This window comes from Bos javanicus, chromosome 23 (assembly GCF_032452875.1).
Source record: "Bos javanicus breed banteng chromosome 23, ARS-OSU_banteng_1.0, whole genome shotgun sequence".
In the NCBI taxonomy this organism is placed as follows: Eukaryota; Metazoa; Chordata; class Mammalia; order Artiodactyla; family Bovidae; genus Bos; species Bos javanicus.
Window position 1 is genome coordinate 30,335,943 of NC_083890.1, and position 15,245 is coordinate 30,351,187.

General features: G+C 40.7%; 1 protein-coding gene across 4 annotated transcripts; it reads left to right on the plus strand.

Annotated features, from left to right (window-relative positions):
• Positions 1–361: 361 nt before the first annotated feature.
• On the plus strand, positions 362–14,557 carry ZNF311 (zinc finger protein 311). 4 transcript variants are annotated; one of them, XM_061398662.1, is made up of 7 exons: positions 362–442; positions 1,689–2,040; positions 2,359–2,434; positions 7,928–8,019; positions 8,338–8,464; positions 9,089–9,193; positions 11,839–14,557. In XM_061398662.1, the coding sequence occupies exons 2-7, from the start codon at positions 1,990–1,992 to the stop codon at positions 13,371–13,373; spliced, it is 1,986 nt and encodes a 661-aa protein (XP_061254646.1). In that variant the 5' UTR covers positions 362–442; positions 1,689–1,989; the 3' UTR covers positions 13,374–14,557. The 4 variants fall into 4 exon arrangements, with proteins under 4 accessions (XP_061254646.1, XP_061254647.1, XP_061254648.1 ...); XM_061398663.1 differs by having other exon boundaries at positions 377–854; XM_061398664.1 differs by having other exon boundaries at positions 378–1,998.
• The last annotated feature ends 688 nt before the right edge of the window (positions 14,558–15,245 follow it).

Consider the following 15,245-nt stretch of genomic DNA (forward strand, 5'->3'; position numbering starts at 1 on the left):
CAGGACAAATGACCAAATGTGTACGATAGGGGAGAAAGTGAAAGATGGAGGAACTATTCTAGATCTAAGTATAAAAAGAGTTAAGACAAATAACCAAATAAAGTACATAGACTTTAGATCTTGATTCAAAAAAGCAGCATATTTTATCTATTTGGGAAATTCAAATATGGACTCAGTATTACATGGTACCCGGGAGTTATTTTAATTTTGATAGGTGGGATAATGACATTGTGGTTCTATTTTAACAGATGCATTCTGAAGAAAGTAAAACAAGAAATAACACATTTGGGCTGCGGTTGCGGAGGGTTTCTAGGGAACTCCTCAACCAGCGAGTTGATGATTTCCTAGAAAGTCACCGGAAATGATTATTGAAGGACTAGGAAGTGGAGCTAGAATAGGTTCCTTTATTTTGTCATTTCTAGAGGAGAATATCGGCAGGAAGGTCTGTGTCGCCAGCCAACATGGGATGGGACTGTAGCTGACGGGCTCCCAAGCTGCCACTGGGGTCTCCGAACCCACCGAGGGGCGGCTGGAAGGAGGCCGACACCGCCACCTGCTTCACTTAAATCATAGTATTAATACACCTCCTCCCAGGGGCCCGGAACGGCGGGCGGGGGTGGGGCGGGGCTTTGGGGCCAGGTTCCCCAGGATCTGGAGTCCGCCGCGGGCTTTTGCCCCACCAGGGCTTTTTCCTCCGCCTCCCCCGCGCTCTTCTTGCTCTCAGCGGCCCCTTACTTTTTTTTTTTTTTCCTCATTTATTTTCCTCCGCAGCATCCATTCGTGCGTTATTTCATTTGGCCAATTTCTAGCTGAGCGACTGCTGGTGCAGGCACTGTTTTAAACGTTGGGAATAGGTCAGTGAACAAAATAGACAAAAAGTCCGTGCTCTCAAAAGCCTAGGAGCTTACATTATAGGGAAAGGAAGACCTACAATAAACAATGGAAAGTATATAATTAACTTATGCACCTTGTTGGAAAGTGCTGTATAGGTGAAAGCAAGGCATGTCGGGATTGGAAGGAGGGGGTAGGCTGTAATTTTAAATAGGGCACCTAGAGTAGGTTTCCTAGGGAGGATTACATGCAAGCAAACAGTTGAAGGAGGCAAGATTATTCATCTTGAGGATAGCTTGAGGTAGAGGGAACAGCCAGTGCAAAGTCCCTAAAATGGAACCGTGCCTAAAAAGGAAGAGAAAGATCTGTGGGACTGAAGGGGGTTGAATGGGGGGGAGAATAGTAGGAAAGGTAATAGCAACCCTGTAGACTTATATGCCACTGTAAGGACTTTAGCTTTTATTTTGAATGAACAGAGGCGATGCAATGAGATTCTTTAGGGCCTTATATGCTACTCCTTATTTTGAGTAAGATAGATGCTTAAAAGCAGAGAGCTGAAATAATCCAACTAAGTTTTAAATAGCCCACTTTATTGTATTGAGAAAAGACAAATAGAAGACAAAAGACAAGGACAGAAGCAGGAGACCAGTTTGATGGCTAACACAATACAGGTCAAGGCAGGCAATGGTGGCTTGGGCCAAGATGGTGGCAGGAGAAGTTGTGTTCTGGATATATTATCATCTTCAATTTGTTCCTCTTCTCCCTCATCTCTCATAGATACTCCAGATTCTCAGTGATTCCTTCTTTTCACTTTGGTCACATCCCTCTATTCTCTCTTCCCTTCATCAAATATACAGGAAAACAAGGTATGGGATCACCTCTAGCTTATTACTGCTGATAAACCCCACATCTAGGGCAGTATTGATACATCAAACCAAAAAGCAGCTGCCCTGTGGGTCAAGAGCAGTCTTTTGACTGGTATCACCAAGGCTTATATCCCTGAAGGGAGGCTGATATCCACTGGAGCCACTTCAAAACTGGTTATCTGGGCAAAGCCAGGATTGACTTTAGGAGCTGGATCCAACCAGCAGAGAAGAAACTGGGACAGTGTTAGAAGACTGGAAAAGAAAAGAAAGAAAGAAGACTGGAAAAGAAGACATGCAGCAGGTAAAAAGAGGAGAATCTGCAGTATATCACAAGGAGAAAGAAGTGAGTCCAGGAAAGGAGGAAAGCATTGGAAGTGTGGTGAGGTTGGATTGACTGTGAGGAAGTTTTCTCCTTCAAAATACTTTTTCTGGATTACCTGGTGATGTTTTTAAGTTATAGAATAATTGGATGCCATTTCTGTTTTTCATAAGGTATATCAGAGACTGAGCCCATGTTTTTCTCACCCTTTTTGGTAGTTTGGAGAGTTGACTTCCATGAATAGAACTTTATAGTTGGTTGCATAACCAACCAATATGCAGCTTCCCATAAATTTTCTGTCCCTCCATAACTTCTCCAAATGTTTTCTATTCCTTGCAATAGATCGTGATATCAGATGAGAGTCCAGGATCACCAAACCAGCTTTGCATCCCTGATAGCATGTTCCTACAGGAAAGAGGTAATGTACACAGGGTATTGTGGCAGGAGTTATGGCAGCTAAAACTGGGGCAGGGACACAGACTAGGTGAGAGATGCTTCCTGGGGCCTGGAAATTTGCTCATTATTGAGTATTTATAGAAAAATCTATTATTTCTATACTAGGCTTCGCCTGGTATTGACAGGAACTAAATTATTCAGTTTCTGCCCTCATCGTAAATCAAATTTGGAAAAAAATAAAAATTCATAAGAAAAGATTCTTCAAAGCAGTTTATGGAAGATAGTGAATGTATTCATCCACTTATTATATGTTCAACTCAATATATATATGACAAGTAGCTTACATATGTGTATATGAATATTTGCACATGTTAAACTTGTATAATTTGGTAACGTCTCCCCAACCACAGTTTTACCAACATGTAAATTTTGATTGTATGTCATTTTATTTCTGTACATCTGTTAACCCTGAGATTTTTACATTTTAGTATAACTGAGAAATAGAAGATAAAGCCATGGCAAAAGAAGGAGCAAAGGTTTTGTTGTGAAACTCTGGGAAAAATAAAGAAGGGGAAATGTGGGACTGGGCTTTAGATATGCTCTTCGGTGGCATATATGAAGAGAAAAGTGGATAAGATTTGTATGCTGTGCTAAGTCTCTTCAGTCGTGTCTGACTCTGTGCAACCTTATGAACTGTAGCCCACCGCGCTCCTCTGTCCATTGGATTCTCCAGGCAAGAATACTGGAGTGGATTGCCAGTCCCTTCTCTAGGGGATCTTCCCCATCCAGGGATGGAACCAGCATCTCTTACGCCTAACCAGCATTGGCAGGCGGGTTCTTTACCACCTTGTATAGACAGAGGCTGTTAGACAGAGGCTATTAGACAGAGGACTAGGCACCTGGACACCCCTAAAATAGGCTTTTAGGATGATACATATTACGTGCAAAGAAAAAAAAAGGTAAAATGAATTTCTAAGCATATTATTGGAACTTCCAGAAGAGAAATCTTGAAATTTCTACTGTAAAGTAATCATAAAGGAAAACTTAATACTATAGAACATATTTATCACAAATTTAAGAGGTAGAAAATAATAGATATTGCTTAACATGGTTGTTAATTTTATTTCATTTTTTTAAAGTTTAAAAATATATATAACTTTATGGTTCATATCCTACCTGAGTATTCCAGTCCTTTTTCTCAAAAGATATTGAATTATCTTCCTATAAGTGATTTTTAGAGCCATAAAGTTTACAATTACTTAGCATAATATGTAAATGAGTTAATCTCATCCTGGATAATATCTGTACATTGCTTTAACTAATAGTTTTGTCATGGGCTGAATGTTTCTATCCCCTCAAAATTCATATGTTGATGCCCTAACCCCCACCCCAGTGTTATGATATTTAGGGGTGAGGCTTTGGGAAGTAATCAGTTTTAGATGAAGTCATGAAGTTGGGACCCCAATGATGAGATGAGTGTCCTTAGAAAAGGAAGAGACTCTCACCCATGTGTGAATTCCCCCAAGTTCATTTTTAACTGATCTTTCAAATTCAGAAACTAAGAAATAAAGTTTAAGAATCACTACAGTGAAGAGAATTCCCTCGCACTCCAGTCGTTAGGACTGCTGCTGTTGCCTAAGTTCAACCACTGATGGAAGAACTAAGATGTCACAAGCCGAAATGCACAGTTCAGTTCAGTTCAGTCTCAATCTGTCCGACTATTTGTGACCCCATGGATTGCAGCATGCCAGACTTCCCTGTCCATCACCAACTCCTGGGGAAAAAAATCACTACAATGGTTACCAGGGGCTGAGGAGAAGGAAAAATAGAGTTGTTGTTTTGTTGTTTAATGGGTATAGAGTTTCAGTTTTGCAAGATGAAAAAGTTCTAGAGATCTGTTATGATTTTCAGTTCAGTCCAGTCACTCAGTCGTATCCAACTGAACTGCAGCACACCAGGCCTCCCTGTCCATTACCAACTCCCGGAGTCCACCCAAACCCATGTCCAATGTGTCAGTGATGCCATCCAGCCATCTCATCCTCTGTTGTCCCCTTCTCCTCCTGCCCTCAATCTTTCCCAGCATCAGGGTCTTTTCAAATGAGTCAGCTCTCTGCATCAGGTGGCCAAAGTATTGGAGTTTCAACTTCAACATCAGTCCCTCCAATGAACACCCAGGACTGATCTCCTTTAGGAGGGACTGGTTGGATCTCCTTGCAGTCCAAGGGACTCTCAAGAGTCTTCTCCAACACCACAGTTCAAAAGCATCAATTCTTCTGCACCCAGCTTTCTTTACAGTCCAACTCTCACTTCCGTACATGACCACTGGAAAAACTATAGCCTTGACTAGATGGACTTTAGTTGGCAAAGTAATGTCTCTGCTTTTTAATATGCTGTCTAGGTTGGTCATAACTTTCCTTCCAAGGACCAAGCGTCTTTTAATTTCATGGCTGCAATCACCATCTGCAGTGATTTTGCAGCCCGAAAAAATAAAGTCTGACACTGTTTCCACTGTTTCCCCATCTATTTGTCATGAAGTGATGGGACCAGATGCCATGATCTTCGTTTTCTGAATGTTGAGCTTTAAGCCAACTTTTTCACTCTCTTCTTTCACTTTCATCAAGAGGCTTTTTAGTTCTTCTTCACTTTCTGCCATAAGAGTGGTGTCATCTGTGTATCTGAGGTTATTGATATTTCTCCCGGCAATCTTGATTCCAGCTTCTGCTTCTTACAGCCCAGCATTTCTCATGATGTACTCTGCATAGAAGTTAAATAGGCAGGGTGACAATATATAGCCTTGACGTACTCCTTTTCCTATTTGGAACCAGTCTGTTGTTCCATGTCCAGTTCTAACTGTTGCTTCCTGACCTGCATACAGGTTTCTCAAGAAGCAGGTCAGGTGGTCTGGTATTCCCATCTCTTTCAGAATTTTCCACAGTTTATTGTGATCCACACAGTCAAAGGCTTTGGCATAGTCAATAAAGCAGAAATAGATGTTTTTCTGGAACTCTCTTGCTTTTTCCACGATGCAGCGGATGTTGGCAATTTGATCTCTGGTTCTTCTGCCTTCTCTAAAACCAGCTTGAACATCTGGAAGTTTGCGGTTCGTGTATTGCTGAAGCCTGGTTTGGAGAATTTTGAGCATTACTTTACTAGTGTGTGAGATGAGTGCAATTGTATGGTAGTTTGAGCATTCTTATGATTTTAGTGTGGTACATTTGTTACAAGCGATGAGCCAATATTGACACATAATTATTAACTAAACTCTAAACTCCCTAGTTTGTATTGGAGAAGGAATTGGCAACCCACTCCAGTATTCTTGCCTGGAGAATCCCAGGGACTGAGGCTGCCATCTATGAGGTTGCACAGAGTCAGACATGACTGAAGCGACTTAGCAGCAGCAGCAGCAGCAGCAGCAGTTTATATTAGGATTCATGCTTTGTGCTATACAGTTATATGGGTTTCTACAAATGAATAATACTGTATATCTGCTATTAAAGTAGCATGCAGACTATTTTGATGCCCTAAAAATTCTGTTCCACATATTCATCCTCTGCCCCCCATTGTGAATATTTTAACACTATTGAAATACTTAGAAATAGTTAAAATGGTAAATTTCCTTTTATATTTTTTACCACATTTAAAAACAGTGTTTAACGTAAGGAACACTTAGGAAAAAAAGCCACTACAAAGTAACAAAACTTTTGTAATTTATGAAGAAGATATGGTAAAAATCCAAATGGGATGCATATGGAGGAGAGTTTGAGTTAAATAAGAGTATGCTTTGTCAAAAATTTAAGATTTAAACATTTTACTGTATATAAATTTTACTTTAAAAATAATGTAAACAAATATTCAACTTTAGTTAATGATATGTGTCATAGTGTTAGGGGTGATGTATGCTTATGTCTTCAACTTACTTTGAAATGCAACAAAAAATAAAATGAATTTATAGATAGTTAGATGGACAGATACGTGATAAAGCAAATATTGCAAAATGTTAATAGTAGAATGTCAGTGGTGAGTATATGGATGTTCCCTATATAGTTCTTTCAACTTTTCTGTATATTTGAAAATGTTCATTATAAAATGGTGATTGAAAAAAAAAATTGGGAGGTTAAAGTTTATTGATATTATAAGGAAAGAACTGTTATGGAACATTTCAGAACAAAGCGTGTATCTGCTGTGAGCTCTGTGCCTGCCAGGTGGTTGGTTTCCCAACCAACCAACTTTCTGAGACAAAGAGTTATAAAGTAACAGACTTTCAGAGGAGATAGTGGGGAAACTGTGTGGAATCCACAATGATTGAACACAGACCTGTTTTGATCAAAAGCTAAGGGTGACATAGACCAAAGAAGAATCTTCTTGGCATATTTCTGAAGAAAAAAGCCAATTTTTTCCTAAATTGAGGTTTTGGTGAAATTGAAGTGAGAGTTTTGGGGTCCTGAGGCCAAGGGATGAACCTAGAGTCTTACCAATAAGTGACTTCGGACCAGAAAGGAATGGTCTTAAACTGGGGAGTATGTTGATAACTGTAAAGAAAGATAAACCACCATAAACACTGAAGCTACAGAAAAGCCACGTTGGCCTGCAAGGAATAAAACAGGGCCCCATTAACCCGTAATGTGAAACTGTACTTTTTTCCCAATCCATATGGATCATACTTGGTCATTTGTACACTCTGAAAAAGTTTCTTCTGCATTTTAAAAAGTGGTGTGTGTTATACTATACTGGAAGGGCAGTTGGGGGCGGGGAGCAGAATTGCTTAATTCTAGGTAATTAACAGGAAAAAGACTCAGAATCAAAGCGGGGAAGTGATTTTCTCTAATAACAAGAGAAAAAATGTTTCTAGTGAACTAAGTGGAGGTAGACCAACTAGTAAGTTACATAAGGAAGTAAGCTTTGGACCTATCCCTTTTTATTTATATTTATTTATATTTCCTTTAAAAAAATACTTATTTGGCTGCATTGGGTCTTAATTGTGGATGCGGGGTCTTTCAGCTGGTAGTTGCAGTGTCCAGGGTTCGTTGCTCTGTGGCAAGTGGGATCTTAGATCCCTGACCAAGGATCGAATTTGTGTCTGAACCACCAGGGAAGTCCCTCTGTGGATATTTCTGATGCATACCTCTCCTTTTTTCCCCTCCACCTCCACCCCAAGTCTTTCTGGACAAAATTACTGCAACATTCAAATACAGGAAGCCAAGCTATCATATTAAGCTGGTAGTCAGTGATTTGGGCCTCTTAGGTCTTCTAGGATTAAGGGAGACAGAGTAAAGGATTTAGTAGGTGAGAGAAAAGAAGAGTGCACTTACAGTTGGCTTGGCTGCTAGCCAGGTCATGATACCTCACACTGGAAACTGAGACTAGAGGAATATCAGAGAAAGAGGATAGTGTAATGCAGTCAACTTACCCCCTAGATCAGAACTTCATAAGCTTCTAGGTTGAGGCAGGAGAGGATGAAAGTAGGCTTCATTAACACTGTGCTGAATTGACTCTAGGCTTATTTCCCTTCTCTCAGCTCTACCATTTCCTCAGTGCCCTGCCTTAGCCAGAGATGGAAGCCAAGGAAACCTGCCAGGAGCAAAACATACAGTGATGAGCCAGCCTCAAGTGAGCTAAGGCCCCTTCCTTCCTTCCTGAAAATATATCACTGTCTCCTAAATGTGGCCTTGTCCTCACTCCCAAGTCCAGGTGCTCCCTCTCATAAGGGGTGCTTTTTTGGATGACAGACCATTTGTGGATTGTTTGTTTGTTATTTTTTGCTACTGAAAGCCTATGCTCCCTTTCACCTTGTCCCCAGATAAACACCGAACAGTAACAGCCTTTCACTTCTGTAAACCTTCTCCCTACAAATTCTTTTCTTCTGCCTCTGTTTCCTGAGGGAACTATGAAATTTCCTCCCACAAAAGCAGGAACATGTTGTTTCAGGAGTCAGTGACATTTGAGGATGTAGCTGTGAACTTCAGTCATGAGGAGTGGCAGTGTCTGACCCACGCTCAAAGACACCTCTATAAAGATGTGATGTTGGAAAATTATGGGAACATGGTGTCACTTGGTAAGAACGTTCCCTGCACTTGGCTTAGTACTTTCTCCCTTCCTTTTTCTTTTCATTGCTTTGTTGATGAGTATGGGGTCTCATATTGAAAATCAGAGCCCTTGTTCTTTATCATCAGCATCTTCCTCCCAAATTAGTTTTGAGTTGTCCCTGTTTACATAGCAAGATGTAACTTAGTTGCTGTTTTCTGATTCTCTGAAATGAAACTCTCTCTGAATAGAACAGAAATGCTTAGCTTCTGTTCTCCCTAGATTCTTGCCTCCTTAAGCCTCTCATTTTCTATTAAATGCTCTGTATCCATCACCTAGTCATGAACTCCTTCCTAGTGGCTGAAAGCAGATTAGCCTTCCTCTACAAACTCCCATTCTCCTAAAAAGAACAGGGAAAATATAACCAACCAACAGTTTTCCAGAAACTCTTTCTTTGCCTTTGTGAGTATTGACTTCTGAGAAAGTCCTTCAACCTGTTTCATTTACAGGTTACCAGACCCCTGAATAAACCCTTTTCTCTGCCCAAATAAACATTTCTTTCCTATTTTCATATGCAAACAGAGGGATCAAGGTAAATGTTAGGACAGTTCTTTGTTGCTATACACACTTATTCCTTCTTCCTCTGTACAACCAGGATTTTCATTTTCTAAACCACCTTTGATCTCCCGTCTGGAGCAAGGGGCAGAGCCCTATGTTCAGGATCGACAGGACTGGGAGTTCCTGAGCTGCTCCTATCCAGGTGAGTGCTAGAGAAGCTGTCTGTCCCCTTGTGTGTTCCACGTGACAAAATGATTATAGAATGTTCTTAGTGGTGGGCCATCCATCCTCAAGGGCCCAGAGGGAATCTATTTAGGAAATCTTAAAGGCAGAGAAAACATACTATTTGGGTAATTATTCTGTCATTATCTAATTGGCTCTTTGCAACATATCTAATAGAATTTTTTCGATTTCTTGCAAAAAGGCTCTGACAATTTATCTGCCCTCTGTGTATCATTTACTGCAATGCTCAGAGAACATTGCTTTTCTGCCTCTGCATTTCAGGGGGTTTTGTTAGTTTGTTTTTTCTGGACCTTCCCTCTTTCAGAGCCCTGAGCCTTTGACCCTTGTCTTTTTCTATTCTCTCTTGTTGTGAAGCTGGATGCCTGCCACACTGACAGTGCTAACCTTTACCTCTTTCCTGGGCAGCAGTCTCATGTTTCTAACTCCTGATTTTTATTTGAATATTGCATTGTCATCTAGGAAGCAGCATATCTAAAGACAAACTCATCTCTCCCTCCAAGGCTGTCTCTTCATTAAGCTCTCCCTATTTCTATATCTGGTTCTACCTCTTTCTTACTTTTCTTTCCATTCCCTGAACCTCTTATGTAGTGAGTCATGAAATATTACCAGCTCTTCATTTAAACTATTTTCTACATTTATCATTCAAAAAAAATTGTCCTTTGCTGACACAGCAACTCCAGCTTCCCTATCCAAATACCTACTCTTCTGTCCTACCTTCCATCTAAAAAGCATAATTGGGCAACTGTTATGTGCCAGCTATTACATAAGGTTCTACAGATAGACAGTCAGATAAGATATGGGCCCTGACTTCCAGAAGCTTGTTTTCTAGTGGGGAAGGCAGATAGGTAAAGAAGTAATTTGGCAAAACTAATACAATTATGTAAAGTTTAAAAATAAAATAAAATTTAAAAAATAAATAAAAGTATCTTTATGGAAAATTAAAAAAAAAAGAAGTAATTATACAGTCCAGTATAATGGGAGTTACTGAGATATATAAATAAGGATAAGCACCTGATATACATAAACAGAGAGGAAAAACACCTAAATCTGACCTGGGGACCAAAAGACTGCAGGAGGAATGACAACTGAACTAAGTTATGTGGAATAAGTGAGGTCATTTCGTTGAAGGAGGGGAGAGTCCTTCTAGGCAGAGGGGAATAAGAATGTGAACTGTGAATAGTTCAGTATGACCAGAGCAAAGGACTTGTAGTAGCCAGTGGAGACACTACAGGAGCAGTGGACAGGGGCAAGATCATGACTGAATGAGTTTTTGGTAATCTACAGACCTTGAACTTTATTCTTATACTAACAGGTAAGATGATTAAGTACTTATTTCAGTGTTGCAGGTGCTTTACATACATTGACTCATTTCATTATCATGGGTAACCTAGACCCCATTTTGCTGATAAAAACAATGGGTCACAGAGAGAAGTTACATCATCCTCCCAAGTTGGCACAGTTGTTAGGTGTCAGAACTAGGACAGTGAGCTGGGGCTCTTGACTGTACATTTTACTTCCTGTCTGGTTAACTATGGAGCACCATTGAAGTGTTTTAAGCTAAAAAGTGATGTGATTAGATTTGATTTTTAGAAGGAATAATCTAGAAGCAGTGTACAAGATGGATTAGAGAGGAAGCAGACTAAAGGACTTTTGAGGGGTATTGAAGTTAGCTAGTGAGAATGCACTAGAAATAGAAATGAAGAAGGGATAGAGTTAGGAGATAATAAAAGATAGATTTGGACTCTGGTTGCCAATAGTAAAAATTAACTCAAGCTAGCTTAAGCAAGAGAAAACAAATTTACTTATTATTCAGGGTGTCAAAGAACTTAAGAGCAAGTATACAGGAGGCTTAAGAAGGGCTGGAATGCCATCAGGCCCTGCTCTCCAGCTGTCTTCTCTGCTACTCTGTGGGTCTGCTCCATTCTTCTTTCTTGGCAGATCAATCTCTGCTTGTCAGTCCCAGTGACAGAGCTTTCCATCCCCTATACAGCACCCATATCCCAACACCACTCAAATTTAAGTGCTAAAGATCCAGCCGTCTTCAGAGCCGGGCCTTACCTGCTTTCACATCATGATTCCAGAGTTCATGAGGAGAGAATCTGGTCTGGTTTGGATCAGGTCTTCCCCAGATCTAACCTGTCCTACCCAAGTGGGCAGAGGTACACCACAGAAATATGGCTCTCCAAGGTCCACTGTCAGGAACAAAGCAGACATATCCTTACAAAGGGGGCTGCACTGGCACTTGAGCGCCACCTCTGCAGCTCACTTCACCTGTAACATTTGTAAAATGTTAGTGAGTATTAGAATGAGTTGAAAATGATTTCCAGTTTCCTGTTTAGGGGCTTAAGTGTATGAAGTTATAGTTTGCGAAACTAGGAGATTCTAGAACATGGGTAGACTTTGGAAGGATTTATGTCAGGTTTACTCAGTTTTGAATATCTTCGTACTTTTCAGTGTTTCAGCCTCCTTTGACCTTTGCCATAATGTTAGCAATTCTTCAAGCGTGAGAAAGTCATTTACTCTTCCAACAACTTACCATTGCTTCCCCTGTCCAACTCACTTATCTCCTTTCCTCTATCTGACAATTTTATTTTCTTGTTTAAGTATCAGCTGCCAAGACATGGCCTGAGAGTGAGAAGGCAAGATCAGAACAGGAGGTTTTTGAAAATGGAGAAGTATGCTGGGTGAAATTTAAAAGTCTCCTAAAAGTTGTTTCCCAGGATCCAGAGGTTGGAGAAGTTTGTGTACAAGATGTCAAATTAGAGAATCAATGGGAAATGCCTGTGAGAGAGAAATGGAGAGAAGAGAAAGAAAGCTGTGATAAAGTGACTTTCAGGAAAGGAAAGAACCAGAAGGGACTTATAAAACACTTCAGTCCAAACTCAGAATGTATTCTGTATGGAGTTCTTACGGAAAAGAAACAGCATGAATGCACCCGATGTGGCAAAAACTTCAGTTGGCATTCTGACTTAATTCTCCATGAGCGAATTCACTCTGGCGAGAAACCCTATGTGTGTAATGAGTGTGGGAAAGCATTCAAGACCAAAAATCAACTTTCCATGCACCAGATAATCCACACAGGGGAGAAACCCTTTAACTGTACCCAGTGTGGGAAGGCCTTCAGTAGTAGATCCGCTCTTTGCCGACATAAAAAAACCCACAGTGGGGAGAAGCCACACCCGTGCAGTGACTGTGGGAAGGCCTTCAAGACCAGGTACTGTCTCAGGATGCATCAGATCATCCACACAGGAGAGAAGCCTTACGAATGCAGTGACTGTGGGAAGGCCTTTCAGTTTAAGCATTCCCTCATCATCCACAGCAGGAGCCACACTGGGGAGAAACCCTATGCATGTGAGGAGTGCGGGAAGGCTTTCAGCGGGAGTTCAGACCTCATCAAACACACAAGAGTCCACACTGGGGAGCGACCTTATGAGTGCAATGAGTGTGGGAGGGCCTTCAGCTGGAGCTCAGACCTAAGCAAACACAGAAGACTCCACACTCAGGAGAAACATTGTGAGTGCCCTCAGTGTGGAAAAGCCTTCAGCAACGAAGCAGAGCTCACCAAACATAGAAGAATCCACACCAAAGAGAAGCCTTATAAGTGTAAGGAGTGTGGGAAAACCTTTCATCATAACTGTAAATGCCGGGCTCATGAACGAGGACACACTGGGGAGAAGCCCCATCGATGTGGGGATTGCGGGAAAACTTTCCAAGATCAACACTGCCTTACCATCCATCAAAGAGTCCACACCGGAGAGAAACCTTATAAATGTTCAGACTGTGGTCGAGCTTTCAGTGGGAAATCAAACTTGACCAATCATCAAAGAATCCACACCGGAGAGAAACCTTACAGGTGTGAGGTGTGTGGAAAGGTCTTTCATCAGAGCTCAGTCCTGAGACAGCATGAAAGAATCCACACGGGTGAGAAGCCATTTACCTGCCATGAGTGTGGCACGTCTTTCCGTCAGAGTTCGGCCCTGATTGGACACAAGCGAGTTCATACTGGAGAGAAACCTTATATATGTGAGGAGTGTGGAAAAGCTTTCAGAGTGAGCTCAAATCTTACTAGACATAAGAAAAGAAAACATAGAGTGTGGGAAACCCACAAACGTGGAGAGAGTGGGAAATCTCTCCAGTAACTGGTTCTCAGACCTTTTCATTCATCAATATTTTGACCACCAACACCTGACAGTACTGATTCTGGTGTTTACACTTTATCATTTCTTCTTCTACTTCTTATACTGATCACTCTTGTCTCCTGTGTTGGTTCTTCCTGGTTCCCTGACCCCTCTAATTGTGAGATCTCTCAAGCCTTTGTCCTTGACCTTCCCATTCAGTGTTTCTTTGGTGAGCACATTCACTTCCAAGATTTTGTCTATCAATAATAGTACTGTAATACTACATACTAGTGCCCTACACATGCCAGGCACTATTCTTTACAGTTTTAAATAATTTAATCATACAACGTCCCTGTGGGATGAGGAAATTGAGGCATTAAAAAAATTAAGAAACCTGTCACGGATCCTGTAACTGGTAAATTCTAAACAAATGCCTGCTGAATGCTCAGACTTCTCTGAGCAATTTCTGTAATCCTGTACCACATTTCTTGAATGTGAGGCTATACCTCAGTTTAACACAGAACATTTTTTTGATTAATAAACATTGATCACTTTTAGTAAGTTTTTTTTTTTTTTTTTTTTTTTGGCCACAGTTCTCAGTTCCCTGACTAAGAACCAACCCTGTGCCCCTTAAGTGGAAGTAAGGAGTCTTAACAACTAGACCACCAGGGAAGTTCCAGCAAATTTTAAATTAAAGCTTAAATGGTACTCTTCTATATAAATTCAGAATTTCTGAGATTCAGCAGAGGAAGGAAGACAAGGCAAAGGCAGATTTTTTAAATTACAAATAAATAGAAATCAAGTGTGAGCTTTCCAGGTGTTGCAGTGGTAAAGAATCCACCTGCCAATGTAGGAGATGCAAGAGATGCAGGTTCAGTTCCTGGGTCAGGGAGATCCCCTGGAGCACTACATGGCAACCCACTCCAATATTCTTGCTTGGAAAATACCATTGACAGAGGAGCCTGGTAAACTACAGTCCATGGGGTTGCAAAGAGTTGGATGTGACTGAGTACACACTGAGAAGTCAAGAGTACACAGCTCAAGTGGAAGTTTACATATGGAAGAGCATGAAGCCTGTCCCACTTTGTTATAAATGTACTAAAAGGTCTTCAAGGTGTTGATTTCTTAAATATTTGTTTTATCTATCTGCATGACATATGAAATGCTCTTTCACAAGGATTAATAAATGTATATCTTTTCAAGTCTTTCAGTGTCTCTTAACATCTATCCTTTCTCTTTCAAATGTTACTGATTCTTACTGCAGACAGAATTAAATATACACATGCAATAAGGCTAAGGAAATGGCAACCCACTCCAGTATTCTTGCCTGGAAAATCCCATGGACAGAGGAGCCTGATGGGCTACAGTCTGTGGGATCACAAGTGTCAGACACGACTAAGCAACTAAACCACCACGTTCAATAAGGCTACTAAGATAGAAATTGAAAATCCTAGAAGAGGATGCAAGTGTGTGTCAGTTAACATAATGACCATAATTGAGAATTAAATTTAGTTCTAAGTTCCCTGACTGGTCAAGAAAGAGATGAGCAGTGGGTTACCCAGTATTTGTCAAAGGTGTTTTACAAGCTAATTTTTTTTAAAACTAACACGTTTAGGAAATGCTGGCTAGGTGGGGATTTTTCTTCCCTTAAAGACTTCTCAGGGTTTATAATATGCTGATGTCGTTTCTAAATCTTAAACAAAGGAACTGTAAGAAGCATTGCTTTCCCAAAGGGAAGGACAAAAAGAATCCTGTTTGGAGGAGCACCTTCATGCCCTCTTGTTGCACAGAAAACATTTTGGGAAATGGTTACACCTTAGCTAATTGGACAGAGTCCAAGATATACAATTTCCTAGTAACAAATTCCAAAGGGAATTACATGGCTTATTACAC